Source organism: Toxotes jaculatrix, chromosome 7 (assembly GCF_017976425.1).
Source record: "Toxotes jaculatrix isolate fToxJac2 chromosome 7, fToxJac2.pri, whole genome shotgun sequence".
In the NCBI taxonomy this organism is placed as follows: domain Eukaryota; kingdom Metazoa; phylum Chordata; class Actinopteri; family Toxotidae; genus Toxotes; species Toxotes jaculatrix.
This window is the reverse complement of record NC_054400.1, coordinates 14,539,091-14,561,343: the sequence shown is the minus strand read 5'-3', so window position 1 is coordinate 14,561,343 and position 22,253 is coordinate 14,539,091. Positions and strand designations below refer to the sequence as shown.

The 22,253-nt window shown below is 40.4% G+C and overlaps 2 protein-coding genes across 13 annotated transcripts; one reads left to right on the top strand and one right to left on the bottom strand.

The window, feature by feature from the left end:
* The first annotated feature begins 2,049 nt into the window (after positions 1–2,049).
* LOC121184069 (trichoplein, keratin filament binding) lies at positions 2,050–7,692 on the top strand. The gene is made up of 13 exons (XM_041041453.1): positions 2,050–2,294; positions 2,646–2,840; positions 4,128–4,338; positions 4,429–4,485; positions 4,823–4,891; positions 5,282–5,455; positions 5,543–5,655; positions 5,750–5,816; positions 5,917–6,089; positions 6,181–6,262; positions 6,359–6,544; positions 6,682–6,825; positions 6,929–7,692. The coding sequence occupies exons 2-13, from the start codon at positions 2,650–2,652 to the stop codon at positions 6,959–6,961; spliced, it is 1,500 nt and encodes a 499-aa protein (XP_040897387.1). The 5' UTR covers positions 2,050–2,294; positions 2,646–2,649; the 3' UTR covers positions 6,962–7,692.
* Positions 7,693–7,708: 16 nt separating this feature from the next.
* Positions 7,709–22,235, bottom strand: git2a (G protein-coupled receptor kinase interacting ArfGAP 2a). Of its 12 annotated transcripts, XM_041041450.1 has the most exons (21): positions 21,764–22,147; positions 19,060–19,193; positions 18,614–18,726; positions 18,326–18,431; positions 18,132–18,218; positions 17,905–18,035; positions 17,703–17,797; positions 17,367–17,412; positions 16,965–16,970; positions 16,830–16,881; positions 16,653–16,725; positions 16,424–16,521; positions 16,194–16,305; positions 15,940–16,082; positions 15,678–15,827; positions 13,350–13,598; positions 12,327–12,416; positions 10,649–10,731; positions 10,287–10,478; positions 9,256–9,319; positions 7,709–9,110 (listed from the first exon to the last, which is right to left on the bottom strand). In XM_041041450.1, the coding sequence occupies exons 1-21, from the start codon at positions 21,813–21,815 to the stop codon at positions 8,898–8,900; spliced, it is 2,289 nt and encodes a 762-aa protein (XP_040897384.1). In that variant the 5' UTR covers positions 21,816–22,147; the 3' UTR covers positions 7,709–8,897. The 12 variants fall into 12 exon arrangements, with proteins under 12 accessions (XP_040897384.1, XP_040897378.1, XP_040897379.1 ...); XM_041041444.1 differs by lacking the exon at positions 13,350–13,598 and having other exon boundaries at positions 10,287–10,481; positions 21,764–22,226; XM_041041445.1 differs by lacking the exon at positions 13,350–13,598 and having other exon boundaries at positions 21,764–22,225.
* Between the last annotated feature and the right edge of the window lie 18 nt (positions 22,236–22,253).

Here is a 22,253-nt window from a genome sequence, read left to right as displayed (position 1 = left end):
TGAATCTAAGGTCTGGACCCAGATCATACACCATCACTATATATATTAATTTTATTTTATGTATTCTAAAACAAATGTATGTATCAAAGAAAGAAAAAATATAAGTAGAATATAAGCTGCAATTAATGGCTTTATTAATGGCTGACAAATCATTTTCCAAAGCTTTATAGATCAGTTATAAGCACATAATAAGAACAACCTCAGGTTGCCACATTGTTGAAAATCCTCCTCCACTTTGCTTGTCTTTTTATCTAATTCAATAGAGAGACCTCTGTATCTTCTAGAAAAGGGCTGCAGGAGACCTGGACACAAATCCATTTATGAACAACTAACTAACACAACCCATTTGCAGACCTGATGGATTATAGGAGAACCTTTTGTTAATGCTTTATTAACATTTATAATTGCAGGTGACTGACTAACTTTTGCTGTCTTGTCACAAACTGAGAAATCCAAGGCCCTCTATTAATGTCACACTGACATGTATAACTGGAAACGAGCCGATTTATTCAAGAGAACCAAATCCTGTAAATGAATTAAAAATACAAATGTGTCCTCCTGGAGGAATTTGGCAACCTCAAGTTGTTTTTGCATTATGGTATTGTGGAAATAAGGCAAGCCCGTGACCGAAGGGCATGTTGACTCCCACATTCCTTTAGCACTTATGTGAGATAACTTTTAATCTCTTTTTTATAAAAATATGATTACATAGGTTGAGATGCTGCATGCATTTTAGTCTTGTGTAATTTTCATCTTTACATTATTTATTCTTCTAGGCCAGGTGCCAACTGGGACAGAAAACATATGACAAGGTGTCTACATTTATGTTTCATGATGCCAACACTGCCAAAAGATTTTACCAAAGTTATGTAAACAAGTACTCTAATGGAATTAGTGGGCTAAAGTCACCTCGACTTTCTTCCAAATAACGCACATTTCATTCATATTATAAATACAGGCCTATAATTCCTGCACGGTTTTGTTTTTCTGATAATCCTGCTCTCAGGATCACACTTACTCTGCCAGTCACTGTGGCTCAAGCAGAGAGGAGCTTTTCAAAGCTAAAGTTGATCAATTCGTACCTGAGGTCAACCATGTGTCAGGAATTGCTCACTGGCCTTGCTGTTAACAGTATAAATCACTCAGTAGGGGAGCAGGTTTCATTTGATGACATTATTGATGATAATAATGGGGGGGGTCGGACGGGGGGTTCGGAGGGGGTGTCGCCCAGGGAGTAATTCAGTGTAGAACCGCCACTGTCGGATCTATCTCTAGTTTGAAAATCTCAACTGAAAGTCTTTTTGAGGTCATTTAGAAAATGGGTTGCCGTGAAATAGTTTGCCCACTAGAGAGCACTGGCTCATGTTTTCAGACTAAAAAATATGTTTTAATATATTTATTTAATAATATGTTTTATCTGTGGCTTAAAGTAATAGTGATAATGGGCAATAACACAGGGATGCTTTCAAATAAACAGGACACATTTACTGATCTTTTAAAAAAAAAAAAAAGTAACAGTTGCAACAAGTGTGTGGTAAATATACTGGGTATGCTTTGAAAAGACTCACAAGAAAGCCCAGGAAGTCCACTTAAAAGGACAGTACAATTGAGATAGATTCTGTAAATGATATTTTGACCTAGGGGTCTCAGACTCATATCCCCCACAGAGGACAAAAATGAATTGCCGGGTCTCAGGAGGATAATATAAATATTGTTAAAACATGGCTGTTTGTGTGAAATGTCTTTTCTTTTTTTTTTTTTTTTTTTTTTTGGTGGTGGGTCTTGCCCAGGGAGTAATTCAATGTAGAACCCGCACTGATCACAAAACAATACATACATTCAATCAACAGAATACATATTTTCTAGTATATTTCTTAGTGTACAAATACTTCTTTCTTGAAGTATATTGGTAATAGAAGCCATATCAGCTATCCAACAATTTATAAATCGTAATAGAAAACAAACTAGGACCTGCTCAAAAAGTAAAGACAAAATTGAAAAAAAAGACAAAGAATAGAAACTTTTTGTGGGTTACATTGGTGTTTGAAGGAAATACGTTTCGCGTTTTCATCCATGAGTAATTTTGACCTTTACTTCATCCCTTAGCGTTGGAGTAACTAGGAAGTGTGTCGGTAACTAAGGGAAAAACTGAAAAACAGCCTGAAATTCAGCGGAAGAAGAAGAATAAAAGAAGAGAAAGGACTGCGGTGAAGGGGGCATTTTTTGTGTGGAAATCTAAACCATCGACTGAATTCCACATCGAGAAGAAGCCAACCCACTTCACCACCGAAAGGGTAAGTTTGTGTTATTTATCGAGCTATAAAGGCGCTTAACGACGCTACGTGAGTGTTGCCGGGTAGTACGAGGTGCAACATTAGCGCTTTGTTCATGTTGTTTGGATTTTTTCTTGCAAGTGAAAAACGTTACATGTACAACAACACATGTAACATAAACACAGACGTAAAGGTAACTGGGTACTTTCTGTTTGTGAGTGAATGAGTGGTCTGTAGCACACACAAATAGCTAGCGTTTGGCCAAGGCAGTGTTAGGTTGGCAAGGTAACTAATCAATTATAAAACAAGCAACGTTAGCCAGGATTAGGCGGGGGTCATTTGTACTCATGCTGTTTCTTAATTATGATTCAGGTCTATGGCTTTGCCGACCCTCTCGGCCTGTGTGCCCAGCCGGTCCCGGGTGCTGGCCGGACAGCTGGCCAGACAGCGGGAGCAAGAGGCCCGTTGGCGGCAGCAGTGGGAGCTGCATGCTCGGTACTTCAGAGATCAGAATGTCTGCAGCCAGAAACAGGCTGTGTGGAGCTCCCGTCACTCCTATCAGCAGAGGTAACTTCATCCACCAGAGCTGAACTGATTTCACCCACAACTTCAGAAATCTCTGAAACATCGTGAGAAAGATAAAGTAATTAAGTGCATTTACTTAAGTAAAAAGTTGAGGTGCTCCGCTACACTTTAGAAGGAAAGACTGTAGATGTCTGCATACAAAACACTCGAACTTACACGATATAAATTGTGATGTTTTGTGATACATGAAACTACCCAACAGTATGCACAAGTTGTCAGAAAATGAACAACAAAGGCTACTATTTATATAATCGTTTAATTCACTTTTCATGCAAAAAATACCAAACATTTCAAACTTGCAGCCTCTGAAATTTGGGGATTTGCTGCTTTTCCTTTTGATTATTTTAGTAATTTTAGCTTTCATAAGTTTGGCATTTGGAGTTTTGGATTGGACAAAAAGCATCATGAAGGTGTCACTTTGGGCTTTCAGCAGTTGTAGCTGGTATTATTTTCCTTTGAATGTTTACAAACCAAGCAATCAGGTGATTTATCAAGAAAATGATCAGCAGGTAAATCCACCACTGAAGCAACTGAACCAAAACAACTAATAACAGTTAGTGCTTTAAATTGTTTTTGGTGATGCTTTCTGTTGTGTTGTGTTGATAATCACTGAAATTGGTAGGGGGCTTCTACACTATTTTTATACCATTTCTCTTTCACTGCCCTTCCTTAGACGACTCTGTAAGTAATGATTCCATGTATACAAAGTCTCTGTATAACAAAGGTAACAAAATCGTTTTAAAAGAGGCAGTGATGCATAAAGTGGTGGGGACACACGAAATACATGTAATTAGCAAAAAATAATATATTTTTGATATAGAGTTTGTGTGGTTTCTCTGCCTTGTATGTCTGTATGTCTACTAATAAGTAAGAGAGAACATTCATAAGTGTAGACAAAATTTACAATACAAATACAGATGTTGATTATATTCCCACTAATAAATGCTAATTGTATACTGATGGTATAGTGTACAAGTCACTGCCTCTTTTATAGCATTTAGTTGCTTATTGATTAAACTGTAGGTGTATAGAATATCAGCAAGTCCTCCCTTAAATCTATGTCCAGTGTATGTCCATTAATGTGTGTGTGTGTGTGTGTGTGTGTGTGTGAATAATAAAAAGACATGATGATCTGAAGGCATAGTCATATTACATTGTCTCTAGTGTGTTCACTGCCTGTCAGTGTCATCAGCAGATTAATCGTAGACAAAGATGACAAAGAAAGACAACCCAAGACAACCCAAGTGTCTTTTTTCACTGTTTTGTCAGTATGTCAGCATACCATAAACAGAGACTGAAGGAGGAAAAGAAGGCCAGCCTGGAGCAGCGCAGGAATCGGCTCAAGGCCATGCTTCAAGAGGAGCAAGACCGGCTGGAGGCAGAGCTCAGGGAAGTGGTCCCTGACAGGAGCACATTGGCAAGCCAGTTGGTGCAAAAAACCGAAGAACTTCGTACAGCAAGAGAGGAAAGAAAAAAAAAGGTAGCTGCATTGAATTAGAATACATATTTCCTTTTCACTTCAGTGTATAATCCCTGTTAATTCTGTTTTGTTTTGTTTTTTTATCCCTAGCTTGCACAAGAGCTGTTGAGGGAGCATTGGAAGAAAAACAACCCAGAGTTGCGAGAGGTAGCAAAGTTTAAACTATTAATGCAAAAGCGACGAGTTGCCAAACCTCTTACCTCAAAGTCTGATGAAGTGATAAATGGCCTAAGGAATCTAGTGACCATCCTCTATGTCTGAGGAGCCCTGCAAGTAGAGAAAACTGACACTTTTTGTCAAGACGTCCATTTGATCTGGAAATGAATAGGGCTTCTGATTCAGATATTCCATGACTTTCTGTTAACCTGAGTCCAGTGTTGACTGAGGGAGTAAAATGTTCTGGTATCCCTTCCTCGAGGGGTCATGGTTCATCAGTATCTCTGTCTTGTCTATGTCAGAACTCACTCTTTTAATCTGTCCACAGGTTGAGTCGGCATTACATAAAGATCATGTTGTCAGCCAATGGCAGGAGCAGATATCTGAGAAGAAACAGGTAGGAAATTCATTACACCTGTCACACAAAACAGTTCAGCTGCTATTTATTCAAGCATTTTAATAACAGTCTAAGGGTATGAAGTGTTTACACATACAGGTCGTATGAGTGAATGATACCCAATTTTAATCAGACCAAATAGTGAAGAAATTGGTCCCCAGTATTGTGAAATATTACCTCCCTCAAGCCAGGGATGACACACAGGACCCACAAGTCATTCAACTTTATCATTATTTATGTAACAAATCAATTTTTAATTAAAGAGTGCTCATGTCATCTGTGAGCACAGTATCAAGCCTGAGATCTACTCGGGTTAATCCCCACAACGTGGTACATAATTGAGAAAGTTTAGACACCCTCTGTAATTGACCCATCTCTTCAAACATGCAGCAAGAAGTGGCAGAGCAGGAGGAGAAGAGGCGCTTTGAAAATGAGTATGAAAGGACCCGAAAAGAGGCTCTGGAGAGGATGAAGCAGGCGGAGGAAAAAAGGAAAGCAGAGGATCGTAAGAGAGCAGAAGAACTTCGCAAACAGATGGAAGAACTGAAGCTGAGGGAAGAAGAGGTATACAGATCTCGGACAAAGTATTTCTGCTGTGAAAAATCATATTGCAGATTTAAGTGTTTTGTGATCTTTTTTTTTTTCTCTCAGGCCACTCGTCTAAAGAAGGAGCAAGAGGCTTTGTTGGCTCAGCAGTGGGCACTGGAGAAGATAGAGGAGGAGAGGAGGAAGGTGGAGGAAAGACAAAAGAAGTCTGAGATGGGGTAAGGGAAGCTCTTTCTGCACAGAACTGATCACAAGTGAGACGATATTTGATGCTGGTGAGGTATTGGGCTCATCGGATTTGTCTTCCACCAGGCATTTCTTAATCCGTCAGTATCGAGCTCAGCTGAAGAGGAGAGCCCAGCAAGTGCAGGGGGAACTGGTAAATCAGCTTTACCTGATGATACTACAGTGTATTATACCAGATGTAATCCATCTATTTTGATTTTGACGTCTTCTTTGAATTCCTCTGTGCCCACCAGGAGGCTGACCGTAAGATCTTGGCAGCCTTGCTGGAAGGAGAGCAGGAGGACAGGAGGCTGGAGACCGCACGAAGGGAAAGGGCAATTGCTGACGCTGCCTGGATGAAACGAGTGATTGAGGAGCAACTTGAGTTGGAGCGGGAACGGGAGGCCGAATTTGACATCCTTCACAGGTAAGCACCAAGATTCAAGTTACCTCAGACTCGGCAGGAGGCAGCTCCTGCTTCTCCTCAAATACAAACCAGTATATCTCATCCATCTTAGAGAAGAAGCTCAGCATGTATGGGAGAAACGAGAGGCCCAGTGGGAGAAGGAGAGGAAAGCCAGAGAGCGGCTCATGCATGAGGTAAATTTGTTTCAAATGATGTATAACACTTTAAGTGTTAAACTTAACAAGTAACAAAAAACAAGTAACACCTTTTTCTGTATTTTTCTTGGAAAGGTGCTTGTGGGGAGACAGCAGCAGCTCGAGCTGAAGATGCAGAAGAACCGTGAAGCTCAGGAGGAGTCCCTGAGGAGACGAGAAGAGCTGATCCAGGAGCTGGAGCTGGAGCGCGAGATCAGACGGCGGGAGAAGGAGCAAGAAGAGGGCCGTAGGACAGCACGGATACAAGAGTTGAATGCTCAGGTTGGCACATGCTGCAGCAGTATGTGTTTAATCATTGAGAACTTAAAGAAACCTACATCGAGTTGCCACAATAGCAGCTTACTTCTGCATGTTTGAGTAAACTATCAGACACTGTTGTTTGTGTGTATTCACTGTAGGTGGAGCAGCAGCATCAAAAACACTGGGAGGAGCAGTGCAGGCTAGAGCAGGACGAGGAGGAGGAGAGGGAAGCTCTTCAGATCCAAGAGAAGGAGCTGAGGCTGGAGATGCAGAGGATGGCCAAGAAGGGGTACCAGGAGAAGGTAAAAGATAAAAGTCAGGCTAATCCTGAATGTTGATATTCCAAGTTCCCAAATGATCTTTAATGTTATCAGGACTAAGTATGCTTCAAACTGTTCCTTTCAGATTCACAGCAGACCTCGATCAGCCTGGACATGAGCACCCTCCAAGACTGAAGTCAAAACAGAAGTGTGAGACGTATATTTTTCTAGATGTAATTAGCCTTAAAGGATAGGTTCACATTTTTTTTTCAAGTGTATCTTAAAACAATTACTCATTTGCCCACATTTAAACCCTTACAGTTATTGGTCACTGTAACTGTTCCTCCTGTCCGTACTGAAGAGATCCCTTCCTGTGTAACAGATGGGGGACAACATTCACAATCCTCATTCAATGTAAAAGCATTTCAAAGTTTGTCAAATCAAGTGGGGATCATGTCTTTTGATTCAAAGTCCCTCTTTTTGCTTTCCTAGACAGTGTTTTCTTGCTGAGCCAAAGTGGAGGTTTCACACTAAAAAAGATAGTAACCTCTGAGGCCTCGTATTATTGTTGGTTACATTTTAAAACTCTTTTTTGCTCAGATTGAGGATTTTGTAATGGAATCTTTTCATAGAAGATGTGGATGTGGCTATAAAAAAAAGTCTATCTATCTTTTAAAGAAATGAAGAATTCATGTGGGTTATGCCATAAATTCTGCCATCTTGATGTTAATATTTTAATCCCGGTTGTTTTTGTATGTAGAGAAGAACTGATGGATTTTTTTGCACTTTTCGTTGAAGGAATTTATATTTTTAGACTGTTAATAAATTAAAATGAATAAAACTGTTCCAATCCATTTCAAATCAGTGTATCCAGCCATAAAAAATGGAACATGATAAAAACTAAATCTGGCAAACCACAACAGGCTATAGTTATAAATTAAGTTTATTTAGAAAATAATTATTTCTCCGAAGTGCAACTTAACAGCTGCATTCACTTACATTACCTTGATCAGATTTCAAACTGACAATGAACTCTGAAACACTTGGTGAGGATGAACGCTGGGTTGCACAATAATACAGAAGATGTCTGCAGTTCTATCCCACATGTTGCACATTGAATACAAAACTAGCAGCAACGGAACACAGCACAAAACACATGGACGTACGTACAGTATGGCTCTTAGCTCTAAATATCATGTAACATGGTCAACACTGCAATGGCACACAAGACAGGAGAATACAGTGCAGTGTGGAGCCTGTTAGAAACACACCAAATCATTAGAACTTAATACTACATCATCTTGGTGCTGGTGAAGAATATAACTTACCCCCCGAACAAGTGTTATTTGCATTCACTGCCTTGGCAAATGGGCACACATTAATAGCTGCAATAAGTGCACTGCAGACTGGATTACACTGGGACAGGGGGACAAACCATATCAATTAGCAAACAGACATTAGCATTGCAGAGTTACAAAGTGTGAATAAAAGTTCCCAACATTTAATGGAAGTTAACTAAACGGTCAGTTTGTTTTTGAAGATTAAACTTTACAGTATGATGATGCTTGCACAGTGCAATTAATGGGAGGAAGCTCCTTTAGCTACAAGATTGCTTACAATAGCATTCAGTGACTCATTCACGACTCATTTATGGCTTTTCAGCATCTGTGCCTGGCTTTGGACTGATAACGTATACTTGTGTCATTATCTAGGTTTACTGTACTGTGCTTAAATCCTTCTCTCAATGAAAGTTATTTACATTACAGACTGATTATTTGTAAGTAAGAGCGAGTTTTACTCAGGTTTTTTAAAGAGTAATCTAGAAACCATTATATTTCCCTGGCCTGCTAGCTGCTGCACGTTGTCTTTACCTCAAGAGAAATTGTGCTATTACAACAGCTGGGTATCCCTAAGTAAAGCTGCTGATTTTTTTTTCCCCTTGACACTCAGATTTTGTCCAGAGTTGGCTTTAAATATTGTCAACTTATACATAAATAAAAAACAAAAGCAAATGCATGCATATACCACAAATACAAAAAAAACAAACAAAATGATTTAAAAAATATACGAAACATAACTGAGATGCTAACGCCTTTGCAGCCCTGTAAGTGCTGTTAGTTGGTATTCTCCTTTGTGGTGATGGTGACAAGCTGCTTGGCAGCCTTGGCAATGTCATAAGCACATTGGATGACCTGCTGAGTGACCAGCTGCATGTCCGGTCCTGGGCAGCCCTCCGACGGCACCGCCTTCCTGCACTCGCTCTGAAGCCTGTACGCGCTGGAGGTCAGCAAGCGCAAAGAGCCTCTCACAGTCTCTGAGCGAGGCCTCTACAGAGGAAGGTTAAAATAAAGAACCAAGTAAAATAATATGCCAGTAATTGGCACAGCTGAAAATGTGCTTGCCTTTAAAATGACAAACTAGCTGACCGATCCATTCTCTCCAGGCAAAATATCTATGAGGTTGTTTCCATACCTTAGGAAAGAGGGCAGCCATTTCTGTTACAGCCACATGTATTCTTTCTGAGCAGGGTATGAAGCTGTGAGGAGAAGAGATGAGTTCAACATACTGATGTCACATTCATACAAATCTCAAAATTACGGAACAATTATTGCTAAAATATCAATTCACCAAAAGCTATTACATGCAAGCCAGGTTACAGAGTAAGGTAGTGTATCATGTTTAAAACACACCATGCATTACCTTCTTTGATTTCAGGTTAACATCAACAAAAAACCATGCTTTTGGACAGACAATTCTGTACACATTTTTAGCCATGTAAGTACAATTTTGTATTTAAAAATTACGGCTACACAGTAGCACCAACATCAACCCGAAAAATGTGTTACATTAAATTGGCAATATCTATCAAAAGCAAGTCACTCTGTAAATGCAACCTTTAACTATTCATCAACTAACTGAAGCCAATTCAGAGTCAGTGCTTAAAGAAAGAAAATCAATTCAAGTTTTAAAATGAACAAATTCAAACATTTTGTAGCACACCAAAGAAAAAGAGATAGCTTGTTAGCGGGTGCGAGAGGTAAAAGGATGAAGCAGAAACTGTGTGAGGGAGAGGAAAATGAAACTGTGCCTGGGAGGCAGGGACAGAAGCCAGAGTACCAGGAGGTGGGGTCAGGGGACCGGAGGCTGAGCGGCTGAAGGGGAGGGGGGGCCTTCTCAGCCCAGGGTACCAGAGTGCTGAAACATCCCAGGCTGTGCCTGAGTCGACGCACACCTTCACGCTCACATGGTCTGCTCTCAGGAGCGAGGGAGGGGGACACCGCGACACCAAAACAACATCATAAGAGCAGAGTGGAAGTAGAACGAGGGGGAAGAGTGAAGATTACAGAAAAAAAAAGGGGAAATGAAGGTAAACGCAACAACACGACAGAATAATGATACATGTAAGAGGAACTTAGGGTTTAAAATGGAAGGAAGGAAATGAAAGCAAAAAAACAGATCCTAAACTGATAGAGAAAAAACAAAGATCCTTTTCAGATTCTGACCTGTCATGTTTGTTGTCCTGAGCAGCTCGCAGGAGCTCCTGAATATTCTTGGTGATCTGCTCGGTTTTGCGGATGACGTCCTCTGTGCTGGGAAGTGTGGGGTCTGACTCCATCTCCAGATCATCCAGCTCTGGGATAGAGCTGCCCTCCCCCAGCCAGCCGCTGTTCCTCAGCCTCCCTCTCCTGCTCAGACTGCTGGGTTAAAATCACAAGGAATTATATCTGCTGCCAAAATCCTGGCTTTTTGTGTTTACTGTAAGACAAAACACATCATTTTACTTCAAACCCCCTTTAAAGAGCATTTAGGACACAGAAAACACACCTTATCTTTCACTCATCAACTAGTACAAACTCACTCTTACCCTGAATCATCCATCTCAGAGTCATAGAAAGTGTTGTCATAGTCGCTTTCTGGCATGCTGCTTTGCTTCTCTAACTTCGAGGCCTAGAAGGAAGAGAGAAGAAAAAAAAAGAACTGATAATGTGTCTCATACGAGATGCAAGACGCCCCACATGACTGATGATATATAAATCAAAAACAGCTGTGGTGAAATCACAGTTGTAAAGCTCCATGTCAAGTTCATAGGCTAAGAACAAAAACATATGTACCCCTTTCTGTTTGTTGTGCAAAGATCAAACAGTGTGACAAACGTAAAAGTGATGCAGGTGACTGAAACAAGCCATTAAAGCTGTGAAGCAAGAGCACATCATAAATTTACAGCATTCATTATAGGATTAGTAAAACAAATTATGCAGAGCTGAGATAGTTTACTCAGGGTCAGTATAACGTATGATCACTTTTGCTAACTTTCTTGAAATGTATCTGATCTTCATCTAATGTGACAATATGTTCATTTGTGTATATGAAAACTTTTGAACTCCTGAAGTGTGGGAGCGACTTGTGGATGACAAATAACAAAACAGTCAAACAAAAAGACTAATAATCAGCAACACATGGCTACAAACATTACATCAGAACCATGACACACAAGCTTTACTCATACTCCAAATTAAAGAGACATAAACCCCACAGGGTTATTTTTTGAGGATGGGATGTCAGGGTTCAGGTGAGTTCATATATAAAACCTAATCACACACAGCACAACAATTAAGTGTCTTATCTTCCCATCAGATAGGGATCACTGTGATCTGAGAAGTTCATTGCAACTTAACTTTATACAGAATCTCTATCAGACTGAAAGCGATAAAAAAAAAGCTATAAACAGGAAGCAGAAACAAACAAGTACACTCACACCACACAGGCCGAATGTACAACATGTTTGTCACCTTCCAATCCGTGGCAAAGAATCGAAAACACTTGTGTGCAGCTCAAAATGCAACATGGTATGCATAAGGATGCCTCGGGGAAAGCGATTAGTTCATACACGTTTAGAGAACTCTTTGTTCTGTCTCAAGAGATGATAAATCTTTTTAGACTGTAAACAACTCCTGGCTCACCAGTGTTGAGAGCATGCTTTTGGAAGCTCACTGTGCAAAAGGCCCAAGCATTTGTTAGAGAGGGACTAAAAAGGACTTCTCTTTTTAAGAGCATTTGAAAAAAGAAGGATAAAATAGATCCTTAACCATCTAATTCAAATTTCCCTTCTTTTTACACACAGGTGGTAGTTAAATAAAAATGAAACAAACACCTCTAACAAACATTGTACAATCAAACTTTTTTTTTACAACATCATCTGCTACAAAGGTTTCTGGAGAAAAGAAGGAAAGCGTTAAAATTGGCAGATGCTGCATCGCAAGCGCAACTTTCTGCTCAATGTTCAGCGGTTAGGCAGAGGTTTTTGCCTTTACAAAACCACACAATTCCACTTGTTTAGCCGCATTGAGGATGATGCTGATGAAGGGAGATGTCTGGTGGTGAGGGCAGCCGGTGGAGGGTTGGCTCATGCAGCAGGGCAGATAAGGGGCAACATATGGAGGACAGAGGAAGGTGAGGGAGGAGGAAGAGGTAGAAATGGTAAAGGGCTCCAAGTGGATTTGCCGTGTCCAACGGGTTGTGGACCGAGTGAGGGTGTACTTAACCTTTTGAGCACTTTCGTCCTTCGACCAAGACAGGGTGGATGGAAATGAGGGGAGGGATGAAGAGGTGGTCACAAAAGCGCCCCTTTCCGTCTAAAGACAGGGTTCAAATCACATTTTAAGGACACGTTTCTTAAATAAAAAAAAAAAGAAACTTTAATACAAACTAAAAAGTGAGATGAGATGATGAGATTAGATGTCCCCACAAGTCTCTTCAAGCTGGTTGAGTCTTAATCAGATACTGCATATTGAGAATGGAGCTGATGGAAAACTACATCTGTGCAATGACCATGACCATTAAGTTCAGGATTAGAACATTCAATTATTTTAGAAGTGTTAAATTTTGAGATTAATCAAAGCTATGCAGACAACTTAAAAGAGCTTAGTTGTTTTTACAGATCATCCACCTACATTTACTCCCCGAGCACAGTGTCCTGGAAAAAATATGACTGAAGAGCCTGGAAGTTAATCAAGAACAAAGTACCAGAAAACTATGATTCATAGCCTCAAACTTCACTTCTTAATCATATTATCTGAATCAAAGAGAGGATTTAGACAGATGAGAAGGTAACGTGAGTGTGTGAATTTATCATGCATTACAAAAACACAGAGTATTTGTATGGTAGTTTTAATGCTTCATCAACATAAAACACAGTACAAACCTTCAACGTTTATCAGAATGACAGCATCCCCTTGCTTGTACAACTAGGTTTTGTCTAACAAACAAGCAGCACTCCAGTAAACAACAGATTATATGCATATAATTGTCTTGTATATGTTTCAAAACTGGACAAGATAGACTGTGACTGGCTGTATCGAAATGCATGGCCTTGTGCTTTTTGATTGACTTGGCTCTGATGCAGCAGAAAACTACCCAGTGGCAAATGAGTAAAGAAAAATATAAAGAAAAAAAAAGAAAGGCAGAGAGAAAGGTTTGCAAACAGGGTGAAAACATGAGGGAAAGTCATGGAAACAGGGCAGTGGAGAGGAAATGGCAAAGGAGAGCAGGGAACAGGTCTTACTTACATGATGTGGGAAGGGTTGCAGGGTGGGGACACCCTCCTCTGGGTAGGGAGTTTCCCCTTTAGGGAGATAAGGCTTCAGACCTGAGCCGGTCTCATACATAGACATGGGCCGACTGGCCCGCGCAGACTGCCGGCGTTTCAGGGCTGAGGGACTGGAGGGGTCAGGGTAGTCTGAACCGCTGGGGATCTGATAGATATTGGTTGTGACCTGCCGCCTGAGAGAGGTGTTCTCGCTTTGCAGAGATTGCAGCTGGAAGAGACGGTCAGCAATACACTAAGAGGTGCTCTCAGCAAAGCAAGCTTTGTTCCCTGTCCTGATCCATTCTGTCTTTACAGCATAACATTTCAGCTTTCCTCCCATTGTTCCTCTAAATATTTATATTATCCTTTGGCAGCGTGCTACTGTCCGTCTGTTACAGTCACTTAATTCTGCCAAGGTTTTAATCTGGCAGAAATAAAACACACTTTTATGAATACCATACTACACATTTTAAAAACCTATCCTTTTATATACAGTGGGGTTCAAAAGTCTGAGACAAGTGGTTTCAGACCTTTGGACCCTACTGTGTATATACATATATTTCTTGATATTCTCATAATACAGGAAGTTCTTTTTGTAGCTCACAAAAAAAGGGAGCCAGAGAACCAAAAGTTTCTGATGGAAAACCCAAAGCTACTTCAATATCAATGAATTTAAGAGAAATTCATGTCTAATGGCTTTGTACTAAAAGCATGCTTGCTTAAGCTTGAGAAAAATATTTGATCAAGAATTAGCTGAGGGTGCTCTTGGGAAAATGTAACCCTGTACATTATCATATAACAATAAACGTATGCTACAATCCACAAAGTTGTTCATCCTTGTGATTGTTAGTGCAACAGATTCCAATTTTCTTGATGACAACATTAATAAGTTACTAGCTGTAATAGAGACAAATTCATATAAACATGGTCTCATCTGAACCACCTAACATCTAAAAAAAAAAAGCAAAGCAAGTGATATAAGCAAGCAAAAGATTGTTGCACAGGTAAGCAACACAGGTGCAGTTTAGGTCAAAGGTGTAGCTATAGTCCAGACAGATTGAGAGGCATTCAAGAATGAACAAAATCGAAAAGATTTTGTCGAAAGATAAACTGGCCTTAATCAATGCAACTACGTGCATTCGATGCAGAGAAAATGGGTGATCCTGTGTACTGGGCAGTAAAAGTGGGGAGGTGAAACTTTTAAGATGCAGAACGGCATCATTTGGATCGTTTGTAAGGACGACTACAATATGTCACGACAAGCCGCATGTCGTGCATGTTTTCACCACCACATCTGTATCTGAATGTGGCGTCTGTTGAGAATCCGTTCGATTATAGGTTAAGACAATGTATGCTACAGGGCTGTGTGTCTACTGCAGGGGAGAGAGAGAGAGAGAATGACCTCGAGTGCAACCAAGAGAGTCACCCCCCAAAAAATGAGAGACAAATTATCTCCATCCTCCTTTCAAACAGCCAAATTAAAGCAATTTTAACAAAAGAAAACAAAAAGGTAACCTCAAGGTCAGAGGTTTGTTTTAACAAAATACGCAGCCATAACATGCTTAGAACATCTGTGGCCAAAAATATATAATATATAAATATATCATATAAATCAGAAGTTTGTTGTAACAGGATAACAGTAGTCCAGGTTTGTATCAGCTGAGGAGTTGGTTTTCTATGAAATTTCTATCAAACGTGACCATTTGGAAAACACGTCAAATCATAAATCCACATGTACGAAAACAACAGCTGGAAATCATCTAAAAACATTGTTCTACGCAGTAAACACAGTATATGTGATGAAGCAAGGCACACACACATACAACTTCAGTTAGTCACTATGTACCGTGAAGGGATTAAAAAACAGTCAATTATGTCATGCTCTCAAAACATGCTTGTTAGTAACATTAGACAGAATAGCTTTAACTATTATTTATATAACACAGAAAAAGGTGACTAAACTGTGTTTGTTATTAACTGGAGAGAGGGTGCCTTTTTTCTTCTCAAATCCACAAAACAAACCAAACGAAATAAAAATAAAAAATAAAAATCTCCAGTTTACATTCAAGCTTTGAAATTGAACATGCTGGCCAAAACAGAGGGTGGACCAGCAGGGTCTCACAGCAGCCTCAACTTGCAACAGAGTATCCCTATTCAGATAGCTCGGCCCTCATTACAACCCACAGGTCGGCCCTCCACACCAGAGCGCAATCACACTGGGCTGGAGAAGAGCTCTGCTGACCGCTGTGGCCCCCCCTCAGGCTGGCCCCCGGTGTTAGTGATCTTATTGGTGGAGCTCGGTGGATACCTTTTTCTGCATCAGCCTCAGCTCATCACTCAGGTTGTTGTTGGCTTTCATGAGCTGCTGGATCTTGGCTTCGGAGGCAGAGAGCGCGTTTTTCACCTCCAAGTATTCTTGCATAGTAATAGGGCCGTCTGAGAGGTCTGAATCCAGACTCTGTGAGGTTAAAAACAAAACAGTGAAGTTGCCTAGAGACAGAGAGAGAGAGGAGGAGAGAGGGAGACGGTGTCTGTGAGGGATTTAATTTGTCAAAGTGATGCTACGATACCTTGGTCCTATCTCCTTTGCTCGAGGGGAGCTCTTGATCTGTATCCTCATCAGATGCCACACTGTCATAGTCTGGCTGGTCATTGTCCTGGCTATCACTACAATGCCTGACAGCCACACTCTTCAGGATGAGTTCAACATTGTCTGCAATGAAGGGACACAGAGTGGCATACTTACATCTGTGCTACACTTTCAAGCAAAAAAATTGTCCAGAGTCAGCATTATCTTGGAATGAAGTAACAATTAGACACTGACCTTTGGGGCTGGCTACTGTATTCCCTTGTTGTCTGCGCTTAGCATCACTTAGTATGTCAATCACAAGAGTTGCAAATTCATGTGCGTTAAATCTTGCAAGCTTCTGTCGTCCCTAATTATTAAAACCAAAAACCATAAAAAACAAAACAAAAACAAGTCCAATCTAAGGTCAAAATGAATATTTACAAAGAGGAACAATAAAACATGGGAGTTCTGTAAAGCTGACTTGCCTGGTTTCGTGTTGATGAATACTCTGGATTCACTGGGAGGAAAGGCACCACCGTTGTCTCCGTCACCAGGGTGCTGTGATTCTGCGTGGCCAACCACACTGTAAGAAACAGAAAAAGAATGAAGTCAGTGGTGTCAAGTTCAGACATTTTAAAATCATCGGAATAAGCAGCCAGCACTACAAAATTGCTCTCTGGATACAAGACAGTACAATAAAAACTGTACTTTTACCTGCATCGGTCTCTCGTCTGTCCACCTCATCATACACATCCATGGCCAGCTCCTCGAATAAATGATTACTGAGCTGCATTAAAATTAGGGAATTGCACTCAGTCAGACATCAGTCAGAGAAGGGAAGAAAGCTCTGTACAGTGAAATTGTAAAATTGAGCTCTGCAAGCATACTTACAGACTGTAGTTTCTTCTTTGCTGCTTTGGCCAGTTCAGATAAGTCTAAACTGCTACAAAGAGAAAGCTCTTATAAATATATGCTGCTGAAATGTTAGGTCAACATGATGCACACTTCATTCTAATGATTACTTACATATTCCTTATCCATCATGTGAGAGCAATGAAAGAGATCAAATATAACATTTCAGTTCAGGACGAACAGTGGTTGCTCTGTCACAACAGACTTGTTTGCAAACAGAGTTGAAGGTTTAGAGTTGTCGGATGAATAATTTGCAGTAATCACAGAGCTTTTTGAGTATGTCAGCTACTTCCACTGGGTCTGTTCCCTCCAACTCAGATAACAGATGCTGCAGGGAGCTCAACAGCGTGTCAGAACAGGCCTCAGAGCAAAAATACAACCATAAACAACTGCTTCACTGCACTAACTCTGCTGGCTCAATTCAAGTCAAACCCAGTCACTCGGGGACGTTAACTCATAAACAAATCACTTAATATTGACTCACATCGTGATGACTTAGAGCTTATGCTCTCTTACCTGTCGGCCATTTGTGGAACAATGAAGTGCTGGCCGTTTTTATGATCTGAAAGGAGAAACAAGAAAGTTCTGGGTGACTGCCAGAATCATTGTCGACACTTAAAAGGAAATGTAAAAGCTTTTTATTAAGCATAGTCCATAGTCAGGATTCACAGGGCAAATTAAATACCATTAGTGGTTGTTTTTATCTGCCGGGGTGCCACATCAGGTTTCAGGTAACATAACAAAACTACCTTTCTCTCCAATTAGGCAAAACAATCACACAGAATTAACCATTTGACCCATTTCCTTTTACCCACATATTCATTTCAACTGCAGATCTGTCTCACTCCATACCTGGTTTCCTTCCACACAGGTAGAACGCCAGTCGATCAGTTAGTTCATACTGAATCTCCACCAGTCTATCTGCCAGGTCATGGTGGCCAGCTTCCCTACAAAGGTGCATGTTAAAAAAAACATTTCAGAAGGTTGAAATTTCCCAAATTGGGCCCCTGCTATCTTGTGTTTGAATTATAAAGGTATAATTAAAATAGCTTACCTTGCATAGTCAATGGGAGTTTTGCCGTTGCTGTCAAGGGCTCCAGGATCTGCCCCATAAACAGTTAATAGCTCAGCCTGAGATACTTGCCCTGCCTTTGCAGCTACATGCAAGGGAGTGTTTCCTTTTTCCTAATGGAGAAGCAGACATAGGACCTCAAATGAAACAGAAAAGCAGCCAAAGCACAGATGAAAATTAAGCGTTTATATAGAGCAGGTGAATCTTACCGGGTGAAAAAAGTTAGCTTGTGCTCCCAGGGACAGCAACCTCAAACAAGTCTCGAGATTCCCAGTGCGTACACTAGAGTGAAGTTGCTAGGAAAAAAAACACACCTATTACAATGAATTGATAACATTTAACAATGTAGCTTTGAATAAAATGAGTTTTCTCCTAATCACTGTGAGCAGCTATTTGTCTTCACCTTGCTTAAATCCTTGGCTGTTGAGCTGTCATCGTCCCGGCAAGGCATGCGATGGACAAATGCCAGCATTTGATATTTGGCTCTTATAAACTCTGATTTGTTTGGGCTTTCGGGGCAATGTGAAACATAGAGGTTCAAAAAGAGAGAAAAAAAAGAGATGACTGAATGAATGAGTTAGCAGCACATATTAACACTGGAAGTTCAACAATCAGATTTTTGTTTATTAAATTTACATCTAGTCAACAAAAAGTGCTCTGTTATTATTATTTTCAAACAATGATGACTCACTGCAGTTTGTCCTGAGGGTTGGCCTTGCGTTTTCCACTCATCACAGATGCAGGGTCCAGAAGGGAGTGCTCCCATATTGAATTTGCACCGTTGCTGTATAACGTCTGAACCATCTAGGCAAAATCAAAAAGAAACCTATATGTCTCCCATCGATTGAGCTTGAAGAATGCTGACTGGCTGTTAACAATTCCCCTCCTGTACAAACACTTTCTATATTTGGACAAAATCAATAGACCTCAGTGGGATCTGAAGCACTTCTATTGTCAACAAATTTATCTTGAGCAAAGAGACGGGGACTACAGTAAAACAGATTGCAAGGATTTACGTGACCTCAAGGCATTTCAGGAGACAATTCAGCCTCTGACAACAACTTCGCAGCTGAAACTATAAAGATATGAAGCAAAGGGAAATATAAATCCAGATTTTTCCTGTGCATAGGTTATTACCTGTAGTTGTGTAGGAGGCCATGGTGTGTGTGTCAGGTGGCGGACTTGGGAGCTATGTCTTCCCAGACTTCGATGAACACTGCAGCACTCATCACAAATCAGCACGCCTCTGTTCACAGAGGCCCAGCGAGGTTCTGAGAGATAAAAGAAACTTGTCACAAGTCATCGCCTCTCGTCACACTCAGTACCATTATTCAAATCACTCACTCACATCCTGATCTGAACATCTCACTTCTCCTTTTTCTCAACAATAAAATTAGACCCAAATAATCTCCTATTTATCGTGTTCAAGATTATCCCAGATAAAGAATAAGGCCACAACCAACAATTAACACATACTACCAAGTACTGTCTCTGTATTACCTAATCTAAATGTGACACAAAAAGTTAACACAAAATAGGGTATAAATATTACAGACTGCAAAATCCAGGTTAGATCAACACAGGTTAGACTGACATCAAATACATACATTTGAAAGGAAAGTAAAAAGCCAAACACTGATGTAACACAGTAATGAAAGCAGCCGTACTAGGCATTTAAGGACTTTTTGAACCCAGGTTTAGGTAAAGCCCTGCAATGTGAAAAAAGGAAGTGAAGTTTAACAGTGGCTGGCTGAAGCACCTTAACTTTATTGTTGTGTAATGCAGCAGTTTCCTCTTTCAAAAAAAAAAAAAAAGCTTGCAAGTGAATGCACTTACAAGATACAGTATACTGTGTAACTAAAATACATACTGTATGTGTAATTAACCTTGACCTATCTAACATACTTCATCTTAAACAAATGTCACAGAGTTGTCTTCTGTCTGTACCAAGACTCTTCTGGCAGCAAACATGTCAAGATCAAGAGTACTGTAAATTCATATGGCATGCCAATAGCCAATAAACTGTTAAGCAGATTCTGTGGCTGGCACTCTGACAGGACAGACAGTGAAGACTGTAAGTGTCTTAGCAGCAGCTGAGGTGTAGGAGGAACAGCTGCAAGGGTTGCTGGTCATATTCTGGCACATGGTCTCCAGTTTTCAGAGTCTTCTCCTAACTTACTCTCCACCAAGAACTGAGTGTTAGTGCTGACATGCCTCTTTTACCCTTTCATCAACAAGTGCTGCTAAATTTAATACCACATCTTTGAAACTCTAAAAATATTCACACCCAACAACTGGTGACAGTCGTATGGAAGGGCAATCCAGGCCAGCTGCTGTGGAGACCTGGGGGTGTTTAACTAGTTTGAATGACATGATGAGAAATAAAGTTCTAAAACTTGAGTAAAGGCATACACGTTATTGTTTTTTTTGTTATTGTGCACTACACATGCCGAAATGTACAAGGATTTTTTAAGTACATTGGTTAACCGTCTCTACAGAAATACATTTCTGAAAACAATTTATGAGCTTTTCTCACAGTATGTCACATTTACAGTACACTGTGGTGTCACCATAGAAAAAAAAAAATCTTCTGCATTGAAAGCATGCGGTCAATTCACTCAGCATCCTGTTTTGTTTCCTGTGCCTGCTGAAAAACATCACGTCATTTCTATATAAACGGGACCTCTGAAAGTACCTCAGATACAATGCAGCTATTTCAGTGTTCAGTGTTCAGTGTTCACAGAAACATTTGATTGTAAGAGCTTAATTCCGTTTTTCTCTCGTCCCTAATAATATTTTGACCAAACAAATCTCTGTTACAAGAATTTCCCTACGGGGATTAATAAAGTTTTTCTGATCTGAAGATGCCAGCATTGCAATGGTGGCTTTTAATGGGCACAATATTGAGTCTAGTGGTTCATCTGTAGATATCACTGCCTCATAAATCTACTGCCAATCACCATAGATACCACAGTCAGTAGAACACCAGTTCAATCTGATGAAAATCTTTAGATTTGGGTTCAGGATGTAAGAATAATTCTTTGCAGTATCTTTTCACCAATCAATCACTTAAATACCAGGCTTATTTATTCCCTAATTCACGTTGGCATCAGTGGCAGAAAAAGCCACACCATTAAGAGTCCTTTCAAACAGGCATTCATCATCAGTGCAGTTAGTGTATGTAGTTCACTCACACATTCTCAGCATGGGACGGGCCTTTCTTTTACTAGCAGTATTCAAGTGTGGTGTACAAAAAGCACCATGACAGCAGACCACAGTACCCACTGCCTCTTTATGAACGATGCAGTCATCCTAGTTGTACTTCAGACATGGCAGAGGGCTTACAGAGCAGTTTCCTGCTGCTCTAGGATGACATTTCATAATAGAAGATTAAATTTCAAATCTGCTGGAAACGTCTGAATGGCGAATAGGCAACAAAAATATACAAACTGTTAGTTACCTGTGACAAACCCACAAAAAACAAGTGTGCCCTTACATTGGTACACAAGAAAAATTACTGTTTGCTCATTTAAGGTAAACAACACCGGATGGAAACAGTTAAAAATGACAGCTGCTACAGGTCTAATTGCATCCTCAACCCAGGAGCTATAACGTTAGTGACCTGTCAACAACAGTGACAACTTGCCCTGCCAAAACAACAGTAAACTGCATGCCTAAATTACTGCAAAGAAGAAAGCAGCGTGAGCCAGCATCGATAATCTGCTTTAAATCAGAAGAGAGAAGTGCACGGCTTTGGCTCACTGAGCTTGAAGGACCAGACGTCAGTAGATAAATAATGGCTAACAGCTAAACCCTGCAGGGATGGTCCGAGTTTACTTACCTGGAACACTGCAATCAGCGCAGACCTCAGTGTTTCGCAGGCGTTTAGACATCCTTAACTCAGGAAGAAATGCCTTTTAAAATGAACCGAGTGTTGTATCCGTCAAGCTAATCATTGATCACTCTGTGTGGATGCCTTCCGCGTTAGCTAAACCCAAGTTAGCTGATTAAAAAAGATCCAAACAACGACCTGCTACTTCACTTGACTTTGGACTAGCGTTTGCGTTACGACCATTATAACGTTAACCCACAGCCTTAGGGTACAATGCTGCCGCCTGCAACTTAGCTGACTTAGCACCTGACTTGCTAACTAGCCTATGGCCGTTTGGTAGTTGACTCTTTAGCCTGTGGTAGACAGCAGGGCTACACAGAGCCACAGCATACCCAGTGGCAGCTGCTGCCACTGTGACCTATTATCGTCTTAAACTGTGCCCACAATTTAGCCTCTCAGGAAACAAACGTTAAGAAAAAAATGATATAATGGAACTAAA

What these genes read in the sequence shown, in the direction of transcription:
- LOC121184069 (XM_041041453.1), top strand. Translation starts at nt 2,650, where the DNA reads ATGGCTTTGCCGACCCTCTCGGCCTGTGTGCCCAGCCGGTCCCGGGTG. An exon ending in GAGAGGAAAGAAAAAAAAAG is followed by an intron (nt 4,339 to 4,428) that starts GTAGCTGCATTG and finishes TTTTATCCCTAG; the next exon opens with CTTGCACAAGAGCTGTTGAG. An exon ending in GAATTTGACATCCTTCACAG is followed by an intron (nt 6,090 to 6,180) that starts GTAAGCACCAAG and finishes CATCCATCTTAG; the next exon opens with AGAAGAAGCTCAGCATGTAT.
- git2a (XM_041041450.1), bottom strand. Translation starts at nt 21,815, where the DNA reads ATGTCTAAACGCCTGCGAAACACTGAGGTCTGCGCTGATTGCAGTGTT. An exon ending in AAGCTAACTTTTTTCACCCG is followed by an intron (nt 18,036 to 18,131) that starts GTAAGATTCACC and finishes CTTCTCCATTAG; the next exon opens with GAAAAAGGAAACACTCCCTT. An exon ending in TGGCTGCCCTCTTTCCTAAG is followed by an intron (nt 9,111 to 9,255) that starts GTATGGAAACAA and finishes CTTCCTCTGTAG; the next exon opens with AGGCCTCGCTCAGAGACTGT.